The sequence below is a fragment of the Lissotriton helveticus genome, chromosome 5_1 (assembly GCF_964261635.1).
Source record: "Lissotriton helveticus chromosome 5_1, aLisHel1.1, whole genome shotgun sequence".
Taxonomy (NCBI): domain Eukaryota; kingdom Metazoa; phylum Chordata; class Amphibia; order Caudata; family Salamandridae; genus Lissotriton; species Lissotriton helveticus.
The window spans coordinates 1,640,888,811-1,640,913,142 of NC_136065.1; the positions used below are offsets into that span (position 1 = coordinate 1,640,888,811).

General features: G+C 45.3%; 1 protein-coding gene across 1 annotated transcript in view; it reads right to left on the reverse strand.

Moving 5' to 3' along the window:
- Positions 1-24,332, reverse strand: part of LOC144752745 (solute carrier family 22 member 7-like) — a 447,489-nt gene that overhangs the window by 84,295 nt on the left and 338,862 nt on the right. Inside the window, exon 5 of the mRNA XM_078640602.1 lies at positions 22,661-22,784. Within this exon, the coding sequence (XP_078496728.1) occupies positions 22,661-22,784 (124 nt within the window). The remainder of the gene's footprint in view (positions 1-22,660; positions 22,785-24,332) is intronic.

The window sequence follows — 24,332 nt, forward strand, 5'->3', positions numbered from 1 at the left end:
GCCCTGATGGACAACGGGGAAACAGCGGCCCTCATCCTCCTAGACCTCTCCGCGGCTTTCGACACTGTCTGCCACCGCACCCTAGTGCAGCGCCTCAGCAACGTCGGAATTCAGGGGAAGGCACTGGAATGGATCGTCTCCTTCCTCGACGGAAGAACACAGAGAGTCCGTCTACCACCGTACAAGTCAGAGGCCACCGGAGTCATCTGCGGCGTCCCTCAAGGATCCTCCCTGAGCCCCACCCTCTTCAACATCTACATGAGCCCCCTCGCGACCATCGCACGCCAACACAACCTGAACATCATCTCCTACGCCGATGACACCCAGCTGATCCTCTCCCTGACCAACGACCCCGCCGCCGCCAGAGCCAACCTTCACGAAGGGATGAAAGATGTAGCCGAGTGGATGACGACCAGCCGCCTGAAACTGAACTCAGACAAGACGGAAGTCCTCATCCTGGGTTCCTCGCCCTCCGCCTGGGACGACTCCTGGTGGCCCCCCGCCCTGGGCACCGCACCCAAACCGACAGACCACGCACGCAACCTGGGCTTCATCCTGGACTCCTCCCTCTCCATGACCAGGCAAGTCAACGCCGTCTCCTCGTCATGCTTCAACATCCTGCGCATGCTACGGAAGATCTTCCGGTGGATCCCCACCGAAACCAGGAAGACGGTCACCCAGGCCCTCGTCACCAGCCGACTGGACTACGGCAACGCCCTCTACGCCGGAACCACCGCCAAGCTCCAGAAGAGACTCCAGCGGATCCAGAACGCCTCAGCCAGACTCATCCTCGACATCCCCCGACGCAGCCACATCTCCGGACATCTGAGAGACCTGCACTGGCTCCCCATCAACAAGAGAATCACCTTCCGTCTCCTCACCCACGCACACAAAGCCCTGCACGATCAAGGCCCGAGCTACCTCAACAACCGCATCAACTTCTACACTCCTAAGCGCCACCTCCAATCAGCCAGTCACGCCCTCGCCGCCGTCCCCCGCATCCGAAGAACGACAACAGGAGGAAGATCCTTCTCCTACCTGGCCGCCAAGACCTGGAACTCCCTCCCGACCGACCTGCACCTGACCCAAGACCACCTCTCCTTCAGGAAGAAGCTCAAGACCTGGCTGTTCGAGCAGTAGCAGCACCCCCCCCCCCTCCCAAGCGCCTTGAGACCCTCCGGGTGAGTAGTGCGCTCTACAAATGTCAGTGATTGATTGATTGATTGGTAGTCAAAGGTCATCACAGTGTGTCAGACCACAAGAGTGCCTCTAGAACTACACACTGTGTAACAAGAAGCCCCTTCTTTGGCACCTTACTCCTTACAGTCTCTTTCACCTCATCGAGCAAAACCTGAGGAATAGCATTTCTTGAGGACCTAGCTGCTATGCTCAATAAGATGGAGGGATGGACTGGCGTATTGCTACTCATTGGGGAGAAGGGCAACACTTGTTCAGCATTGCCCTAAACAGATGCACTTGCAAATCACAATTTTTTTTACTTCTGCTTTTCCTAATTCAGCTTTTCTTTTTTCCTTTTCCCTTATGCTTAATAGCCCCTGGGCCATTTGGGTTTGAGTTAGAAACACTCCCTTGTAAATCATAAATTGACCCAGAATAGCAGACTGGTGTGGACTCCAAAGAAGAAACTTTAAAGAAGAAACTCACTCATGTTAATTATCCCTTTTCTAAAAGTACAAAAGGTTTTTGCTACCACCTGATCCCCTGAGACATCGCACTTGCACCCCCTGAATAGAGACTTTAGGGAGTATACCTGGTCCTCTGTGTGTTCTGATTTTTCAAAAAAGACCCTCAAACCAGCTTGGTTTCCCCACTTGTATACTAACATCTTTAACTGCTCAGTTAGTTTGAATTGATTGTGATTCTAACTCTTTTACATTTTGAAGTATCATTTGACACAACCCCAGGGAGGTAAATCTTTGAATCCCAATAGGATTGGGGACAACACATGATCGGAGTTAGACAAAACCTTTCTAACAAGGAAGAAAGAAAAGAAAGAACTTTCTCAAAACAAAACAATATTTTGGATGAAGCTACTCCCCATCCAATATTGGATGGCTGCAAGTTTCATTGAGCACTCAAATAAATCGGTGTTTTGTAATTCAAAGAGTCCAAGGGGCATATGTACAAAGAAGTGGCAGAGTGAGGCGTTAGCCATCATAGCTTAACGCCTCACTCCGCCAGTTCAGAAACGCAAGATTGCACCATATTTACAATGATATGGTGCAGCCTTGCTTTTCCCACTGTGCTGGTGCTATACTTAGCAGTGTAGCGCCAACGCAGGCACCCTTGCACCATAGGGCAAAGGTGTCTGCATGCAGGGGAAAGATTGTTTATGTACAGGAAGGTCACCCTTCCTGTTCATAAACAATATTTAAATGCCATTTTGTCACTTCTATGTATGCTAATTATTGCAGCACACACGGAAGTCACAAATTGGCATTTTTTTTAAAGATTGTTTTTGTACAGGAAGGGGTACTGTCCTGTACATAAATAATCAAGGCATTTTGCCTTTTCTATGTGTGCTGCACAAGGCAGCAAACATGGAAAAAGCAAAAACAAAGGAGAAATAATGCATTTCTCCTCGTTTCACCAACTTGGGACCAGTTTTTCCCTGGTCTTAATTTTGGTGCTGCCTCCTATTTACGCTGTCCTTGTAAATAAGGGGCAGTGTCAAAATCAATCGGTGTGACGGTGGAATATCCACCGCAACATCCACTTCCCATCCCTTTCACGCTAAGCATAGCATGAAAGGGGGAATTATTTACAAGGCAGTGTTAAGCCACGTTAAAGGATACTGTTGAGAGGGTAGTTGTGGTGGAGGATTTTACTTTGCCAGACATAGAACTGCCTGGACGTAATCATCTGTTGGAGGCGTGTTTGATTCTTATGGTCGGGGTTAGAGGTGTCAGTTCCCACAAAGTCCGGACAGTCATCATTCCATACCTGCTTGTCCTTTTTAGTAGCACTCCTTTAATGAAGGCTTAATTGGGGCATATGTACAAGCCCCTATTGCCACGACAACATCACTTTTTACGATGTTGTGGTGGTGATAGGCCATTGCCTTATTTACAATGCTGCGTTAAGCCATCGTTAAACCAAGATAGGGGTCAGGCCCAACGGACAGGACCCAGGTAGGGCCATTTATAAGTATACAAACAAAAATAAAACCTGGAATCCTATTTCTTTGAAAACAGTGACCACACTATATACTTTTTGTGGTGGGGTTATTTATTTACCCTATTTGTTTCAATACTTTTGTTTCTTGTTTTGATAAGGAAGCTCTCATCCTTCTAGAACAACACATATATAATACACAATTTATAAAACATTTAACACTAATGACATTGACAATATTTGACAACATATAACAATTATATCTTTTGACCAATCAATATGTCATGAACTCAAAAATAAATGTGACACCCCACAAATATATATCACATATATATATATATATATATATATACATATATATATATATATATATATATATATATATATATATATATATATATATATATATATATATATATATATATATATATATATATATATATATATATATATATATATATATATATATATATATATATATATATTACCTACTGGCGGTCGCCAGTAGGTAGTTATAGTTAGGACCTAGTTTCCATAGGAAATCCTCAACATTCTATTTGGATTAACTTTGGCCCTGGTGGATGAATCTTTGCGAATTTCTCAAAGAAGATGGCTCGGTCCGCTGCGCTCCTTCCCTGAAAGTTTGGGGGGGATTGGTGAAGTGGGGGCTGAGATAAAAGGGGGGTCCCAAAACGTGTTTTCTCCATGTTATTTTCCATAGGACGTTTAGACACGGCTACAGGTCGAACAGCTGAATGGATTTATAAGATATTTGGCAAAACTGTAGAGTCCGGCTCGCAGATTACGCTTTTTTTGGAATGGTGTAAATCCGTTCAGTAGTTGCTGAGAAAATGAAAGTTAAAGTCAATTATATATCTATAAGCGCGGACGAGTGCGCGCACTCAAGCGGCTGCGCGCGAGCGGCATTTTTTTTTTGCTGCGTGACGTCTGTTAACGTTCGATTCGAAGGAAATCAGGAAGTGTTGACCGCCATTTTGTCACTGCGAGTAAATATATTGTTCATTTCAAAGCGTTGGAACATGGAAAGGGGAGAAGGTAGAGATTGTTTTGCTGCGTAGGTTTTCTCAGGGTGTGCAGTAAGGTCCTTAAAGGCGAAAATATATATATATTTTTTTGAAAAAAGTTGCGGGGTGCGCGCACTCGGGCGCGCACACCTATTTACAAGAGTGTGAAAATGGAGATAAATCAGAAGTTTGAGTGCTTTGATATAAGGTGGCTCTGAAAAGAGCCCTTGTGTTAATTGAGTTTTTTCTGCATTTATAAGTAAGTAGCGATGCAGAGCCGGATGTTGCAGAGGAAGATTCTGTTTCTGCCTTCCTTCTTACTTAGTTATGGTTTTTTCACTCCCACTCCAGGCTTTTAGTCTGTGGATGGAAATCCATGAACCTAGACTCACCTATGAAAATCATACTATTGATGCTTGACTGAGGCCAAGGAGATCAGAGTGCATGTGTGTGTAAGGTGATGTACCTCTGGGGAGATGATGTTACGTTTAAACGTAGCCCCTGAGTGCTTAGTTCGGTTCTGTTCTCTGTCACTGTTGTTGATTTAGAGCCCCAAATACAAAGGCTTGTTGTTGCTTGTGAATCCCCAAGTGTATATTTGCTCATACTGATCCATAACGCCCCGGCATATCCATGTCGTAGGCCGCAAGAGTGGGCGAAACTCAGCTGGCCGAGCAAGACTTGGGGAGGGGGCAGGAGCCAAGAGGAAACAAGGAGGGGTTTTCATCATTTGGGACAAAAAATATTTCTAAACCAATGAAAAGTTTTATTAACAAGTCACATGACCTGTTATGCTTACGTTACGCCCTCCGCGCCGCGCCCCGGATTGCTTCCGGGAAGCTGCGCTTCGCGCCTCGCGCACCGGAGCACTTCCGGGTGCGCTAACGCGGCGTGTCATATGACGCATTATGCAACAACGCGATACGTCGTTGGGGCTCCACCGGAACTGATTGAATTGGTAGTCTACAGTGTTTCTGGAAGTTTCAGACTGACCTGGCGTCAGCATGAGAGCACCCCGTGGCTACGTCGTGGCCATTCTGCGAGCAATCATGGCAGAAGCTCCCCACCGGAACTCTGCGGGAGTCGGGGGCCCCGGTGACTCTTGTAGAATCTTCAAGGCTGATGGGACGCTTTTGGGAATGGGGCCCATGCCGTAGCAGTCAAGCGTCCGAGTTCCAGGGTTGTCCAGAGCCGACCTTGCAGGCCTGGCCCAAGTCTGTGGAGCCGACCGCCATTTCCTGAGCTCCGTGGCAGCCGCCTGTCGCTGTACCGCAAGAGTGGGTGCAATTCAGCCGGATGGCGGGTGAGACGCTGTAATAGCAAGAGCAGGCGTAATTCAGCTGGCCGAGCGAGGCAATGTGCCGCAGGAGCGGGCGCAACTCATCTTGTCGAGTGAAGCGCTGGGGTGCAGCTGAGAAACCTCCACCTGGGGAGGTGGGGGAGGCTCGTTCGCGCCGCCTCTCCCTTCCAGTGCACCCCACGCCGTCTCCTGGCGCAGGTATATGTGATGGTTGGACCAGGGCACCGCAGGACGTGTCTTTAGGTGAAACCCTCAACTATGGCACCCAACATCCAGGACTTATGCCATTTGTGGAAGGCAGTGACATCGAAGCATCTCAGGGACCAAGCATATCCAGAGTCCTTCCTACAGCCTCTGCGTTCCTTCTTACCTAGTTGTGGTTTTTTCACTCCCACTCCAGGCTTTTAGTCTGTGGATGGCAAACTATAAACCTACACTCACCTATGAAAATCTTAAAAATTGATGCTTGACTGAGGACAAGGAGATCAGTGAAGCGCTGGGGTGTAGCTGAGAAACCTCCACCTGGGGAGGTGGGGGAGGCTCGTTCGCGCCGCCTCTCCCTTCCAGTGCACCCCACGCCGTCTCCTGGCGCAGGTATATGTGATGGTTGGACCAGGGCACCGCAGGACGTGTCTTTAGGGGTATAGCTGAGAAACCTCCACCTGGGGAGGTGGGGGAGGCTCGTTCGCGCCGCCTCTCCCTTCCAGTGCACCCCACGCCGTCTCCTGGCGGAGGTATATGTGATGGTTGGACCAGGGCACCGCAGGATGTGTCTTTAGGTCAAACCCTCAAGTATGGCACCGAACATCCAGGACTTATGCCATTTGTGGAAGGCAGTGACATCGAAGAATCTCAGGGACCAAGCATATCCAGAGTCCTCCCCGGGGTATTTGCACAACGGTCCTCTACCCCTAGGCCGCCAGCTATGCTACCTTGACAGGAACAGTGTCATGCATTTGGATCGATGTTGCAGCAGGCTGCCATGTAAATAGTTATTTAATGAAACGTTTTACCCTGTTACTTTGTAAGTATACTACATTTGTTGGTGTGTTGTATATATTTATAATATTTGCATAGGGTTTGTCGTTATTTTGGGCGGGGTGGGCGGCGGAGCAAATTCACTGAAAAAACCATAGGTTATAGACCATATATAGTTAGGAATTAGCATTTACAAAACCTTAAAAATTCACTGAAAAAACCATAGGTTATAGACCATATATAGTTAAATATCTCAAGTCCATCTCTGCACTCGATGGAGATACAGGTCGTCAATCAGAAAATGTGCTGGCCACCTCCAATGGTAATAGCGTGGCCAGGGCTTTTGTCGATGCCTCTGCAAATTGCACAGGGTGCACTTGTTTGACATGTCGCACCATGGTATGTATGGAAAAGGAATATTTTTTTGTTGGATTTCATATCGTGCAGGTTACTTTTGGTGCATTTACTTTCCTTTGATCTTCAGGATAAGTGAAAAATTGCCAGATGAAAGATTCTTTTTTTCTTCTTAAAGGTAGTCGATCATTTTGTTCAGATTCGGAAGATGAATGAGATACGGTAGCCATTTCACCAAAGTCTTCCGAAAAATGTAGGACGTTGTTCTCTCTTGAGAGTACAAAAGATAGTGAGGGAAGTGGGTGGAGTGCTGCGTGTAAATTCCAGAATAGAAACTAGTAAGAACCAATTGGAAGTGTTGTTTTCATGTTGCAGCAGGCTGCCATGTAAATAGTTATTTAATAAAACGTTTTACCCTGTTACTTTGCTGGTGTGTTGTATTTATTTATAATATTTGCATAGGGTTTGTCGTTATTTTGGGCGGGGTGGGCGGCGGAGCAGAGCTATCTTGCAGCCATCATAGCGTCGAGCTCGGTTTCTCTCACTAGTTTCATATTTCTCATGAGGGGTTGTTCCTAATGTTTCTATTTTAGCGAGGTCAAAAAGAGATCCTATCAGTGGCCTACTGATTTTGCTCGATTCCTTTTGTTTTTTCTAACGATTTTTAAGTTAAAGTTTGCTAGCACGATACAGCGGCTAGTCCGCATTTTATATATATGTCTTTTTTATTAGAGGTGTCCTCCGGTGGAGTCGGACGATCTACCTCTAATAAACGGTAAGTGTTCCTCTGAAGGAATGCGTCTTGAAAGTGGCTGACTGTAATGTATGATATTTCACTCAGTGACTTTCAGGCCCATGCTGTTTCAAAACTGTGCATGTGCTTGAAGCAGGCGTAGGTATTGACGCAGCATTGTGAATATAGTGCATTGGTGAGCCTTGCTGGAGCTGCATCACAGTTGCGATGCAACTCTAGCAATGTATTACTTTTTCAGCACAGATGTGTTACGCATGTATGGTGTTTTTGTATCATGGTGCGCCACATTTCAAATGTGGCACACCATGGGTAACGGAGCACTAGCATACTGTGGTGCACATTAACTGGTGCATATCTGGGTATGAAGTAGTTAACATAAATCTGCCCCATAGGTTACAAATCCGCGTTTAGTAGACTGTTTGGCCTTTGTAGTTTTATGTTTTTTCTGTTATTCTATGTAGGTATGTAATATTGCAATATTTTTGTCACGAAAAAGAAGCCATGAGTATTGGGTTTGTGAAAGATTGCAAGATTTTTAAAATTAAAAAGCAACAACCATGGCATTGTTTAATATAGTATTGTAAATACTTATCTTTAACAATGATGAGAGAGTAAAACAAGGTTAACCTGATGTTTTAAAGTTATTCACAGGCTTCTTTAGAGGAAGTATTGTATATGATTGTAGCGTGGGTGTTTCACTTTTTTATAGGTATAAATATTCTTCAGTGCTTATTTTCATTTCGTAAGTGGTATTGAGACCGACACAGAACTTCAATGGATCGGAGGGGCTGTTCCTGTGCATCTGGAGGACTGCCAAGCCGTTGCAGCAGTGGGAGTGAGGCCTCTTACAGGGGCGTAGCGCAGCTCCTTTTGATGTTCACAATTGCAGATAAAAGGGTAGAGATGTCCGTGGAATTTATGGATGGTTAGTCACACTAGAGTGTGCGCGGCGCCCCTAGCACCTTATTACGGCACACAGGGGAGCCGCGTTGCACAGTTTGAGAATCGGAGACTTAGGAGATAAACCTTCATAATAAGAAGGCTTCTAAGTGATAAAAATCGCCGGTGCTCGGCGTTAAAAATATCACTGCTATCAGTGGAATTTTCCACGGTGTTAGTGCTTCAACAGAAATGGGAACACATATCTGATAGAAAATCCTGTAACAATCTCAGTATTTCACAATATCGCGTGAAAAGAAAGTCTTTCGAAAGATGTTGAACGTTGTTCTCTTTTGAGAGTAGAAAAGACAGTGAGAGAAGTGGGTGGAGTGCTCCGTGTAAATTGCAGAATAGAAACTACTAAGAACAAATTGGAAGTGTTGTTTTCAAGTCACATGACTTCACATGCGCGTCTCAGGACATGTACGCGGTGATAGTATCTGATCACGTACGCCATTTGGAAGTAGCGGTCTAATTCAGCGAAGTTTCAAAACGTGAAAAGGAGTAAATCCAAACATATCCGGATTTAATATATCTTCTGAGCTCGATTCAAGCATACAATTGTTAAAGTATAAAACCTTTTATATTTTTTTTTTAAAATACCAAGGTGTGTACATTCGGTCACGCACGAAAGTTTAAAAAGACATTCGGCTCCATTTAATGAAAATTTTCATAATAATAAAAAAGAAGCCTAGGTTTAGTTTCTTTGACGTAGTATAAGTTCTTTGATGGGTCTATGAAGAAATTTAATACGTTGCAATTGCAAAGTTTTCACGAAATATATAGGCGGGTGCGCGCACACGGTCGCGCACGAACGAAAGCCAAAAAAGCGGAGATAAACCCCCTTTGTAATATGCTCCTGGAGCTCTTTTTGGTAGAATGAGTTAGTTCTGAAAAGAACTTTTTTTTTTTTTTTTAAAACAAGTGTTATGTTGTTTTTGATTTTTTTAACTTGCAACAACATTTTCATGTGTGACACAGGATCAAAATGAAATGAAGAAATTTATCTTTTCTCGGGGCATTTATGACTCTCAATTTTTAGTTTAGTAAGAATGAGGCTCTGCTCTCCGTACAGAAGAATTTCTCCACACTCGTTGCATTTCATGTGCACCTTTCCAAGATATGGTCTCAAGTCCATCACAGCACTCGATGGAGATACAGGTCGTCTACCAGAAGATGTGCTGGCCACCTCTGATGGTAATAGCGTGGCCAGGGCTCTTTCGATGCCTGTGCAAATTCCACAGGGTGCACTTGTTTGACATGCCGCACCATGGTATGTATGGAAAAGGAATATTTTTTTCTTGGATTTCCTCTTGAGAGAACCGAATTGCATATCGTGCAGGTAACTTTTGGCGCATTTACTTTCTTTTGTTCTTCAGGATAAGTGAAAAATTGCCAAATAAAAGATTCCTTTTTTCTTTTTAAAGGTAGTCGCTCATTTCCTTCAGATTCGGAAGATGAATGCGGGGCGGCAGCCATTTCAGCAAAGTCTTCCGAAGGGTGTTGAACGTTGTTCTCTTTTGAGAGTAGAAAAGATAGTGAGAGAAGTGGGTGGAGTGCTCCGTGTAAATTGCAGAATAGAAACTACTAAGAACCAATTGGAAGTGTTGTTTTCAAGTCACATGACTTCACATGCGCGTCTCAGGACGTGTACGCGGTGATAGTATCTGGTCACGTACGCCATTTGGAAGTAGCGGTCTAATTCAGCGAAGTTTCAAAACGTGAAAAGGAGTAAATCCAAACATATCCGGATTTAATATATCTTCTGAGCTCGATTCAAGCATACAATTGTTAAAGTATAAAACCTTTTATATTTTTTTTTAAAATACCAAGGTGTGTACATTCGGTCACGCACGAAAGTTTAAAAAGACATTCGGCTCCATTTAATGAAAATTTTCAAATAATAAAAAAGAAGCCTAGGTTTAGTGTCTTTGACGTAGTATAAGTTCTTTGATGGGTCTATGAAGAAATTTAATAAGTTGCAATTGCAAAGTTTTCACGAAATATATAGGCGGGTGCGCGCACACGGTCGCGCACGAACGAAAGCCAAAAAAGCGGAGATAAACCCCCTTTATAATATGCTCCTGGAGCTCTTTTTGGTAGAATGAGTTAGTTCTGAAAAGAACTTTTTTTTTATTTTTTTTAAAACAAGTGTTATGTTGTTTTTGATTTTTTTAACTTACAACAACATTTTCATGTGTGACACAGGATCAAAATGAAATGAAGAAATGTATCTTTTCTCGGGGCATTTATGACTCTCAATTTTTAGTTTAGTAAGAATGAGGCTCTGCTCTCCGTACAGAAGAATTTCTCCACACTCGTTGCATTTCATGTGCACCTTTGCAAGATATGGTCTCAAGTCCATCACAGCACTCGATGGAGATACAGGTCGTCCACCAGAAGATGTGCTGGCCACCTCGTTTGGTAATAGCGTGGCCAGGGCTCTTGTCGATGCCTGTGCAAATTCCACAGGGTGCACTTGTTTGACATGCCGCACCATGGTATGTATGGAAAAGGAATATTTTTTTCTTGGATTTCCTCTTGAGAGAACCGAATTGCATATCGTGCAGGTAACTTTTGGCGCATTTACTTTCTTTTGTTCTTCAGGATAAGTGAAAAATTGCCAAATAAAAGATTCCTTTTTTCTTTTTAAAGGTAGTCGCTCATTTCCTTCAGATTCGGAAGATGAATGCGGGGCGGCAGCCATTTCAGCAAAGTCTTCCGAAGGGTGTTGAACGTTGTTCTCTTTTGAGAGTAGAAAAGATAGTGAGAGAAGTGGGTGGAGTGCTCCGTGTAAATTGCAGAATAGAAACTACTAAGAACCAATTGGAAGTGTTGTTTTCAAGTCACATGACTCCACATGCGCGTCTCAGGACGTGTACGCGGTGATAGTATCTGGTCACGTACGCCATTTGGAAGTAGCGGTCTAATTCAGCGAAGTTTCAAAACGTGAAAAGGAGTAAATCCAAACATATCCGGATTTAATATATCTTCTGAGCTCGATTCAAGCATACAATTGTTAAAGTATAAAACCTTTTGTATTTTTTTTTAAAATACCAAGGTGTGTACATTCGGTCACACACGAAAGTTTAAAAAGACATTCGGCTCCATTTAATGAAAATTTTCATAATATTAAAAAAGAAGCCTAGGTTTAGTCTCTTTGACGTATTATAAGTTCTTTGATGGGTCTATGAAGAAATTCAATAAGTTCAGATTGCAAAGTTTTCACGAAATATATAGGCGGGTGCGCGCAGTCGGTCGCGCACGAAAGCCTGGAAATGCGCTATCCATTTTATTGAGAACTGTTGCCGAGAGTGCGCACACCGGGTCGTGCACGAAAGTTTAGAAAGGCTATTTTTATTTACAGACAAATTTTAATGCGTTGAAAAAAAGGCAAGGTACAGACTTTCTAATTCTGTATCGCTTTACAAGGAGTCTCTATGGAACTTGAACAGTGAAGAAAACGGCTTGTTTCCGAAAAAAATATTGCCAGAACTTTATTGACAAAAGTATAGGTTGTATACACGAGATATTTCTGAATTAGCATTTTAAAAACCAATGAAATTCACTGAAAAAACCATAGGTTTTACACACGTTATAGTTAGGAAGTAGCATTTACAAAACCTATGAAATTCACTGAAAAAACCATAGGTTTGACACCAGTAGGGGCTGTTTATTTTCGCTAAATAAACCTTGAGCACTGAATGAGCAAATTGGGCCTCGACTCTGGTATCTTTTATTGAAGAACTACACCAGGTATTTATGAAATTGAATGGTTTGGCGACCCTGTCGAGCGCCCGCCGCGCAAGCGGCAGAAGCACGCCACTTTTGTAAGGAGATATATATATATATATACACAAGCATACGCCTAAAAATACTGTGGCATATATGTATGTACAAGAAAAAGCCACTTTGGCGTTTCTACTATCCTAATTTAATCACTTCACTTGTCCTGATTTTTCAATCCAACTATTTAACATCATAGATTGATAATGCTGACGCGTTTCAAGCCTCGCTGTTTTCTTTACGGGTTTCCATCAGGGCTCCTTAGTGAAAACATATTGGACATATCTTTTGTTTTTTGTCTTTTTGGCAATCCTGTGTGACCTCACAGCTCGCAGATATAGGCAGCAAGATGAACAGTGTGCACCCTCAATTGTATGGGCTGAAAATTATGCTGTAGAAATGTCCTTGCCACCAGCGCTCTTTGACCTTAAAAGTCGAATCTGATTCACTCTCTTGATAGTGGAGATTTACAGACCCATGCTATTCATTTCATCTTTCATTCCGTACTAGCTGTCCTGCTTTAATCGTAGTTGCTGCTTGGTCGTCTTCTATCGTGTGCTAGCGGCGGTAAAGGGCTTCCGTGTTCCGACTACGCTCTGTAACCCAAGACTACAGATCAACAGACTCCAATGTGTTGTTGCGTCCTACCCTAGTCATAAAAATAGTAGCCAGTCAAGTCAAATAGGCTTTATTTCGATAAAGTGCATATCTTTAAAAGCAATACATACAACAAGATAAAATGGATAAAAAGCCAACCATATACAAGCAGATAGAAACAATGTACGTGAAATGGCACAATAAATTACCTAAGACAGTCAAACATAATGATCACAATTAAACAATTTTATTAAGCCTTTTTGACCTAATCACCCATGCCCAATTTAAAAACTTTGCCATCCCACATGCATACAAGGGGCGGGTATCGGACTTCAAAATCCGCAAAGCCTCAATAAAATTTCGAGTTCCCAACGCCTTACACAGGGGTTTCAGCCACCTAGATCAAGGAACTTTATAGGCAGGGCATTCGAATAAAAAGTGCGCCACCGACTCAGTTCTGAGTGTGCAGAATGGACAAAAGGGAGTGGTTTGGGCCGGGATTGTCCAACGCGCGGTGAATTCCCCCACTGGAAGGACTCCTGTCCTAAATTTGAAGTACAGCGCCCTATCTCTTGGTTTCGAGATTAGATCGAGATAGGGTTCTCGGAGAGGGACTTCCTTTACCAAAATAAACTCGCTGGAGGATCTACATAGGTTGGAATCAGAAAGTCTCTTGCCCGCTACCCAATTCCAGTAAACTTTCTTCAAAACGGATTTAGGGGGGCAGTTCTAGACTGCCAGGCCTCCCCAAGGCCCTGCTCCCCCCTCAGCCATCTTATTCTTGTCCAGCTGGGCATCATTAGGACCTCCTTCAATCCCTCCGCATAACTGGAAAGCTTAGGAACTCTCCGTAGTCGGGACCAGAGTAAAAGGGGTCGCAACTTGGCCTGATCTTTAATTGAGCGGCAGCCCATATCCAAAAGCAAGGGTAGTGAGGGTGTACTCTTTGGAAGGGCCATCAAGTCTTTTAAGAATGTATTCTCTGAGGAGGCTAACAAGTCAGCGTTCGAGGAACCCCAGAGCTCCTCCCCGTAAAGAGCCACACTAACGGCTCTAGCTGTATATATATCCACCACAGGGGCAATAGGCCTAAACGACGATGACCTCTGTTCCTTAAGAAGAGCCCCCACCACCCTTTTATGACTCAGTAACATCTTTTGGATATGGGAATCCCACCGCATGGTGTTACTAAGACGAATGCCTAAGTAGTCAAACTCTTTAACCCTTTCCAGGGGCACCGAGTTTAGTACAGGGGCCCGGCCGAGCTTTTTTGGAGGGTTCAGGACCAAATATTTGTTCTTATCTGTATTAATTTTTAACCCCCTAGTCTCACAGAAGGAATGGAAGTTATTGAGGAGCTTCTGTAAACCCATCGGCGATTTTGAAATCAGGAGGGTGTCATCGGCAAATAGTAAAGTGGGTATTCTACTGCCCCCCAGGGATGGTGCATCAGCAGGATGTTTCAGAAGATGCTCCACCACTCCGTTCACATACAGTGAGAACAGAGTGGGGGCAAGAACACATCCCTGGTGGACACCCCTGTTCCCTAGAATTGTGTCAGACTTTTGGCCCTGCTTTCCCCACCTCACCTGCGCAAAGTTCTCTGAGTGGAGTTTCGTCAGGAGGGAAAGAAGATAAGCGGGCATGCCCAGGTCAGACAATACCTTCCACAAGCAACCCCGGGGCACCAGATCGAAAGCAGTCCGTAAGTCAATAAAGGCAAGGTACAGACTACCCTTGCCTATTACGACCACTTTCCAATAAAGGAGCAGGAGTCTGAAAGTCTGCTCAATGGTCCCAGTTCCTGTCCTAAAACCAGCCTGAAGGTCAGAGAGTATTTTATTGTCCTCTGCCCACTGAAGCACTCTCCCAAGAACCACCTTGCCTGCCACCTTCTGTGATGAATCGATTAAACTTATAGGACGGTAGTTTGCTGGGTTGTCCCTAGCCCCCTTTTTGAAAATCGGGACGACCTCAGCTCCCATCCAGGAATCAGGGAGAGTGGCACCAAGATAGGAAGCGTTAAGGAGAGAAGAAATAAGTTTGCCCCATTAAGTTAAGTTTAGGCGTAACAGGTCCCCTGGGAGCCCATCGGGTCCTGCTGCTTTATTAGGGACCAGGGCTTTAATCACATTCTCTACTTCCTTAGCAGAGAAGGATAGGTCCTCACTCAACCCAGAGGGGCCTACAGATGGAAAGTCAGGCAGCCCCATCCTATCCTCCTCGGTGGAAGTATAAAGGAGAGAGAAGTGATTAAACCATGACACCTCTGGGATGTTACAAGTTATCAGCGTCTCATCTGGCCTATTCCTGGTCCTAACTAGGTCCCAGAAACCCTTGGCATCCCTCCTGGCGCTAGCCTCTTTCAAATTGCACCAAAACTGATTATCCCATTCCTTTTTGTCTACGCTAATAGCGTGCCTATACTCCTTCCGGGCAGCGCGAATCCGCTCAGCTCCCTTTCTTTTAACCGCTTCAATAAGGAGCGTTTTCGCCCTCCGAAAGTTCACTGAGAACCACCCCGGATTGCCCTTAAATTGCCGTCGATCACTGTCAGGAGAACCCCTGCTATGCGTTAAAAATAACTGACCAAGGGCTTTAGTAGTATTACTGAAAAGAGAGGAAACCTCCAAGCAATCTGAACCAATGGTTTCTAGCCTACCCAAAGCGTTTGCCATAATCGATCCAATTTCGAGGACCTCCCCTCATCCAGAGCAACCTTATGCCAATTCAGGTGCCTGCCACAGTTCGAGGGGCATACTTCGCCCGTTGTCCGCAACACAGTTTTTTCCTGAGAGCCTCTAGACTCCAACCACAATGAGGACAGGGAGAGAGAAAGTGGATTGTGATCACTGTCCGTCGAGGGGAGTACTACCATATCCCGCAATTGGGCCCAAAGCTTAAAGTCCAGCATAATGTAATCAATTCTGGAAGAATGGTCTACTCGGTTGAAGGTGTGGGCTCCACCAGGATCCGAGAGACATCTTCCATTCACCGCCCTCAAGCCAAATTCCAATGTTAGGGCGTTAGGCTGCAATGCCCGTTGGGACCATTTCTTAATAGGAGTTATAGACAGGGGGGGAATACCCCTCCTTGAATCCTCTTCCAAGGTACCAAGGGTGTCATCTGCTGCTAGGGGCTCAAAGGTGCAATTAAAGTCACCCGCGAGCATAATATACATTTCCGGGCTACACTGAGTTAATTCTTCTCCAAGCCGAATCAGGGTAGTAGAAGCCAGGCTTGCTCCGGGTCCTCTAACGTAAATATTAAAGATCTCTAAGGACTGCCCTCTGAGAGGCCCCCTGGCTGATAATCTTTGCAAGTCTGGAGACTTAGTGTCTCTGTTTCTAATCTGAAGGCCCAGGGAAGTCCTTATCCAAATGAGCAGGCCGCCCGAAGGGCGACCTCGCCCTGTAGAGGAAGCGATAGCAGGGACAAAGTAAGTTATATAGCCAACTTTGTAGCATGGCTCCAGACACCATGTCTCTTGGGAAATACATATTCCAAAAGACTCGATAAAACTGTTCCAATCGGGAAGATCCAAATTCATGGAGATGCCCGCAATGTTCCAGCTAACAATCCTCAGGTCGTTATTCATTAAGGTTGGACCTCCAGAAGTTCGTGGTGAGGGGGAACTGGGACCGGAATGAAGATCTAATGGTGAGTCCACCGATACCCCCAAGGTGCAAAGATCAGCTGTGAGAATGCCGCCAAGTGGAGCACCCTGCAGGACGCCAGACGAGGTAGGAATAAGAAATTGCAGCGGAGGGATAGACCCGGGGAGCTCCTCAAACATGGTTAATCTACAATTCACAGAGCTAGTAGATAAAACAGGCGGCGACTTAGTTGATAGCAAATAAACAGGTCAACAGCCCCATCCCGGCCAGTAAGTGCTTGGGCCAAAAATCTGGCTAAACGGTCTTGTAGGGGGAAAGTCAGAGTGAAAATACCTGTTGTCCCTGCACCCCCAACTTAAAGGACTGGCAAGCCATGGGTTGGCTGGGTGAGGGTTAAAATAGCTAAGATTGCGAGTGCTAATACCAGAGCTACCCTCTCCAAAGTGATTATTACAGATATACCTAGCTACCCTGGGATCTTTAAAGTTGACCAGAACACTGTCTCCCTCCAAATCCTTAGGCCTGGTTCCAACCCAGCTAACCCATCTTACATGGGGAACCTGGCCGTCAAAAGATCTAGGCAAAGGTCTATTTTCCCTAAGCCAAAACATAGTTTTGTTTTTGAGATCGTAATACGATTCATGTTTACCCTGCTTAAGGAAAGGGACCCCAGTGAGTATAGCTACGAAGGGCTGGCAATCGATGGTAAAGTAACATGTGGAATACTAGGAGCACCCCTCTCCTCCATTTTCTGCACTTTAGTTGGTGCAATTGGTTTATCAGACCTGACCCCATTGCCTCCCTTATTGATGTTAGAACTAATGTCTTGAGTGGGACGCCTGTTAACAAGCCCTAAAGGCCCTTTGGCCAGGGTTGGGTTATTTTTGGCGTCTTAATGGGATTTAAGTTGAACAGGGGGCCCAATTCAGCAGACCCTTGACTCCCAAGTTCCCCCTGTGAGCCCTCTGCAGATGAGAGAGGAGCGTTCAACACTGACTCCCCCGATAGTTCCACTAGTGTGTCGATTACTGCATTGTCAGTCACTACAGTGTCATCTGCCACTATTGGCTGGTGAAAAGAGTTCCCCAAAGGCCCACCCTCCCTGATTTTAGAATGAAGCTTTAATTAAGGACTTGAGGGAGAAAAAGTTGTCCAGAGTGGCCTGCTCAAATATGTCAAGCCGCTCCGACACCCCCTTCACTCGCTCAAGGACCGGGAGAATTAAAGATTTCATTAACTGCTCAATCTGGACAAGAGAGGGAACCTCAGGTGGTGTACCTACAGTGGAATTTAGTTGGGTTTTAGTGATCAACTGCTTGAACCCAGAATTAGTCTGCCTCATCCCCGACCCCAAGCCACTATGTTTCGTACACCCCCTAAAATAGTTTAGTCTCGACTTCTTAGGGGGTTTAAGTAAACTACCCTTGCGAGGACTTATGATGCATTTCCTTTTAAAGGGGACTGATCCAGCTGCTCTATCAGCCACAGCCCCCGGAGGGGGAGGGGCTTGAGGACCAGCGGAGCACTGTAGAGCAGGATAATCTGATGGCTCAAGTGGTAATGGGTCAGATGCGGGATTTACGAACACACTTGGCTCTATAGTAGAGAGCCTATCAATGCTGGCCCTTATCGCGTTTACCCTAGGGCAATCAGAATCAGGAGTAGCGAGCACAGTGGGAACAGACATGTGTTCTGGAGAAGAAGCTGGTGCCCCAAGGATGAACGACGATGGGCGAGAAGTTCACGTGAAACGCGACGTTCCGTAAGGGCAATCTCCTTCTCTAGGACCGAAAAGGCACAAGTAATAAACTGGTCCATAGTACCACTTACAGAACCCCCACCCCCCCTCATGGTTTTGCCGGATCGTGTTGACATTGGCATAGGGAACCCCACAGGTACAGAACTGGCCAATTACTGGACTTACTAGTAACTGACAACAATAGTAGTGGTAGTGCAATGTCCGAGCACAATTTGGGCCGAGCCTTGGGGGGGCCCCAACCCAACACCGTTCAGCCCCGAACGGTCACACACGGCTCGCCCTTGTCCCGGGTTTCTCCCGGGACGCTCCTGCACGCTCCAGCGCAGCGGTAACCCGGAAATAATATATAGGGCACGTTCTGTCCAGGGGGCGGGGCTGTCCAGGCAACGCGGACCAGGTGGAAGAGGTGAAGCAGGGGCTCCTGGTAAACGGAGTCCCTGCAGTGTTAGGCACAGCCCTCCTGAGCCCCAAGACAGGGAGGAAAACAACGGCAGCTCTCAGGTGTCCAGCGCCTCCCCAGAGACCAAGTTCAAAGCGGCACCCGCACAGCGGGTGCGGCGAGTCGTGTGTTTTTTCTCCTCCTCCTCCTCCACAAGCAAGAAACGATAGCGATGCTCCAAACCAGGTACAGAAAAGTCAATGCTCCCACTAGTTGCACGAATATGCGGGGTTTAAGTGCACGCTCTGTCCAGGGGGCGGGGCTGTCCAGGCAATGCGGACCAGGTTGAAGAGGTGAAGCAGGTGCTCCTGGTAAACGGAGTCCCTGCAGCGTTAGGCACAGCCCTCCTTAGCCCCAAGACAGGGAAGAAAACAACGGCAGCTCTCAGGTGTCCAGCGCCTCTCCAGAGACCAAGTTCGAAGCGGCACCCGCGCAGTGGGTGCGGCGAGTCGTGGGTTTTTTCTCCTCCTCCTCCTCCACAAGCAAGAATCGATAGCGATGCTCCAAACCAGGTACAGAAAAGTCAATGCTCCCCAAAATAGTAGCCTCCAATGAAGATAGGCCACATATTGGATATATCTTTATAACCCATTAGTCTGCAATAACCTACAACATAAAGAAAACTTGCCAACAAACTTGTGACACAAGTCTTCTGTATATAAAAACATACCAGTTCAATCAAAAGGAGTAGCAGTTTGGCACATGGCTATAGTGCTGAGGATTTTTGACTCTACAAGTCATTTGCTTTCTCTGTCCCATTAACTGCAACCTTCAATGGTGCCCTGGTGACAAGAAAACTAATTTCTACCTCTGTGAAGTATACACTGTTTGATTTAAAGCAAATGTGCTCCACTTTTTGGGTGAATTTAATCAATTCCTCTGCACTACCAACAATGGTAATGGTAAATTGTGGAGACTTTTCTTTTATTGCTGCCTCATGGAATCATCTTCCTCCAAATAGCTTCTGTCTGCAATCCAAGAAGAAAGCTAGTTCTCACCCAATTCACTTGCTGCATCCTAGGAACCCTTCAAAGCCATGTAGCATAGTACAAATCAATTTCATTCTCAGAGTGGAACCAACAAGCATGTTATTATAAGCTTGTAGAGCGCTTTATCACCCAGAGGTATCTAAGCGCTATCAGTGAACACACAACACCAGTAAGGACACCTAGCCAGCCGCTCACAGGGGCCCCCATGTCTCCAAGAAAAGCCCAGTCTTCAGATTCTTCTGAAGAGGAGAAGATTAGTTGCTTTCCTAAGTTTAGCTGGCAGAAGGTTCCATGCTCGGGGGACAGTGTTTGAGAATGCTCTGTCACCCTTGGATATGGAGATTGAAACGAGGACACCTCAAATTACATGCTTCAATGGACCGAAGGATCCTACTTGGCGTGTATTTAATAAGCCGGTCCTTGATGTAACTAGGGGCTGAGCCATGGACGGCTTTGTGTGCAATACACAGGCTCTTAAATTTAGCTCTTTAAGCAATTGGCAGCCAATGTAGGGCCTGAAGTATGGGCATGGCCCTGGACTAGGTTTGTTGAAGATGAGCCTAGCCGCATCATTCATCACCACCTGAAGTTGGGCCAGAAGGTTATTTGTCAGACCATAATATAAGGAATTGCCGTAATCATGCCGTGCCAGGATCAGGGCAGAGACAGCGAGCCTGAGGGTGGAAAAGGATAACAGTGAGGATAGTTTCCTGAGCTGGCGTAATAAGGTAACACAGGTGCCTACCACCGCCGACACCTGCTGTGTCATAGATAGCAGGGCATCAATTCTGATACCCAAGCTCTTTACTGCCACTGCCGGTTCTGGAAACGGCCCCAATTCGGCCGGCCAGAACAGATCGCTCCACGGGTTGGCTGCTGTGGTAACTGCCAGAACTTCCGTTTTGTCCGGGTTCATTTTAAGAGAATTGTCTGACATCCAATTTATCGTAAACTTGAGAATGTCTTGCATTCTCAGGTAGGCCGTGGATGAATGTTCAATCTGGATCAAAATTTGCGTATCGTCGGCATAATTGTAAACCCTGCAGTCCATCTGATTCAGGGCTGCAATCAGAGGTTGTAGATATATATTAAAGAGCAGGGGCGAACGAGCTGAACCCTGGGGTACGCCACACATCAACTTGGCAGGTTTTGACACTAGGTCAGTCAGTTGAACTCATTGTGAGCGATCCTTGAGAAAGGAGGTCAACCAGGCCAGGACCGTGCCCTGAATCCCTTGATCCTTAATCCGCAATAGGAGTCGACAGTGATTCACGGTGTCGAACGCCGCGGATAAGTCCAAGAGGACCAGGGCACATGTTTTTTTTTGTCAGCCTTAAGTCTCAGACTGTTAATGAGAGAACCCTCACAGAGGATGTGATAATAATCTTTATTTGGATATAAAACAACATCCTTAAAAGAAACACCGACAGCAGTATACATTGTAAAAGCAAAACTGACATCAATAATCAACTTTAAATGGATGCAGAGTTCTCACATTGCAATGTTCACCTCCCTGTTGAACAGTCCGGGTAGCGTTAAAATAAATTAAAAAAGTACGGAGGTTGTTATACAGTGATTTACAGTATTAAGCTTATAGGCCAACCCACCGTTAATAAATAATTATAAATGTTAAAAAAAGATCAGATAAAAATAGCAACAGCAGATAGCAGCAAATCATAATATTGCAGTAATGGATGAAGAACTTTTTTTCATCAAGTTACAAATAATACGATTTGATTTAGGCTGTCCCCAACACGAGGGGAGCATGCAGAAAGTTGCGATATGCAAGGCGTACAAAACAATGTAAGGCCGATGTTTAAAGCTGTATTTTGTGGGCATAAGGTCGCAATGATTGCCTGTCTGCAGGACCGGATTCCCAACCTATTCCACTCCACTTTCAGTTTGCGTCTGCGCTGTGCCATGAGTGCTGGGCTGGGCAAAGACAAACCACATGCTCCAGAGTTTCAGCCGTCCTTCCACACCCTCTGCACCATATTTCATCTGACGTGCGACCCCAGCCTGGCACATCTTTTAAAAATTGCCAGTCACCAAGTCTGATGGCCATAAAACTAAGTTTTAGGTGCGAGGAGTAGGTGCAGGACAGATAGGTCGTGGGAGCTAATCGCCCGTACGAGTTCATAATGGCCCATGCGTGTCTACGTTTGGCAAGATGGTTTTTATCCATAATAAGGGAACTTATTCGGACGCTTTTCTTAATGAGGGATTTAAATACTGTCGTACTGGGGTTGAGATCCCATAGGTCACCTGCGAAGAGTTCATGAGTGGACTCCTTGTCTGAGTTTATGGCAGAGATTTAGAATGTGCCGATGCTGGAGACTTCATATTTTAATAGGCCAAGTTCTAGCCTAATCTGGGCAGCAGAGGCATTTTTGGGCAAACAAAGGACTTTTTAATAAATTTTAGTCACGTGTTGGTTTAAATTCGTGTTCAGTTTAACCCTGAAAATCTCATTACCATATGACAATGTCAGACCAATCTTTGCTCTCATGACCTCTAGTAGAGGGATTAAACTTGGGCCAGACAGTTTTTTTGAGAGCTTAGAGAGGGTCACCTGTAAGGTCACAGCTTTAGCAGATATCTACTTACGTTGTTTCGCAAAGTTGCCGCTTGAGTCAAGATTGACCCCTAGGTATTTGTATACACTTCCTACTGCAATGGTCATGTTGTTGAACAAAGGTAACCACTTGGGTTTTCTTTAGGTTAACCTCTAACTGGTTTGCAGCGGTGTAATTGTGTAGTTTTACCAGGAGCCTTTGTAAGCCGACGCGTGTTAGACTGAAAAGCACTAAGTCATCAGCGTAAAGCAGGTTACTTATGGGAACACCACCCATCTTTGGAGGGTGACTATTAGTTTCACCTAAAGTTGTCGTCAAGTCAGAAATAAACAAATTAAAAAGAAGTGGGGCCAGCACACAGAGGATGTGTTCCATGCACAATGACTATAGTTAAGTGATATATTCTTCTCACCTCGGTATTTATATTGGAGGACAAGTGAGGCCGGCCATTTACTGAAGAGCAACGAACCAACAGGGCATGAGCCTCTTTCACCTTGCCTTTGGTCAACAGCCATCTTGGAGACTCTGGAAGCCACCTGCAGAGAGAGAGGAAACAAAAGAGAGAGAAAACAAAAGCTTGAGTAATGTGGGTGTACGTGAGAAATTCGGTTGTTAGTAGGGCTGGCTGATAAATTGCGCTCCTTCATCAGAGTTGGTAGAGTTTTGGTCAAAGTGTGACAACCGCCCCATGGAAGGGTTTTTTATTATGTGCGGCTTGCCAACGGTACGTGGACAAGCATGAGCAAGATTTGGTGTTCCCTTGCACAATTTTCAACTGCTAGGAGGGGATTCAAGGCTAGATTTCCCAAATGCAGGTGGTCGCGACCGTTCACAGTCACAAAGCTGTCACAAAAGTAGTAAGCAGCAAAATCAACTCGAGAAGCAGCACCCTATTGGCACATTCCATAGATCCTTTTGCTCTAATTTTTCAGCTTGGAACGAGCTCCCAGTGCTAGAAATCAGCATGAGCAATGCAATATGCCTAACTCCGCCCACTCGCAGAACTCTACGGACTCTCGGAGAGTTTTCATGTAACTCCATGAAATTCCACAGATTTAAACTATGTACGTTCCACCCATCCCTAATTGTTGGTTGATTGGAGATATTAACCTTATTCAAGCAATAGCCACAATCCCTGGCAGAGTGAACCGCAAAAAGTCAGTAAATTAACCTGTGCTTGACCCTGAGTAGCTTGGCACAAAAAGTGTTCAGGCTTTAACTTAGAGGCAATCTGTATTTATGCATTATAGAAGAAGTAATAAAGTGAAAGCACAGGACAAGTAAAATGCCACACAAATGTAGAAAGATAGATACATTATAATTAATGATTTGACACCAAGATGACAAAATCCAATCAGTAGAACCTGAGTTATTTATTTTTCGAAGTTTTTTGTAAAAACTAGCACCTACAAAATCAAAGCGCCAACCGTAGATATCTAGTTGCTAGAGACTGGGTCTAAAGCTTTGGAATTTGGCTATCTGGGCACTTTTAGCACCGCAACAAAGGGTCCTAGGCTAGAGGGAGACCACTTGGGGGTTCATGACTCACTCAGGCTGGGTTAAGGTGCTGGTACAAGATGGTGGGAGCCTTTAATGCCTGTGTGAATTTGAGCAGGAGGCCAGCAAACTTGCCACTGAAGTCACCCTTGTAGTCCTAGATTCAGGAGAAATGCAGGGTTCATACAACAGGGCTGGCCTCTGAGGCTTCAAGGCAGGCTCCAGGCAGCAAAGCAGGACTTCTAGGTCCATCAAAGTAGTCTTGTGGAGTACACAGCATGAAAAAGCAGAAGGCAGTCCTCTGAGAGGCCTTCCCCAGGTCTAGAAATTAAATTAAACAGTGGGTCTGAGGATATCTTTTTGCATACTTAGTATCTCCTTTGATGTGGAAGAAATTTAGAGAGGTTCCTCTTTAAAGTTCTTGGAATTGCCTGACTCCCCTGCCATGGTTCCAAGCTGGTTGCATAAACAATGTGGAGGTGACAAGCCCTTTGTGTGAAGGCTTCACACTGCTTATTCAGTTGCCAGTGCGGCTGTACCCAGCTCTGTCCCCCATCCTCCCAATTGATAGCCCATTCAGGCACACC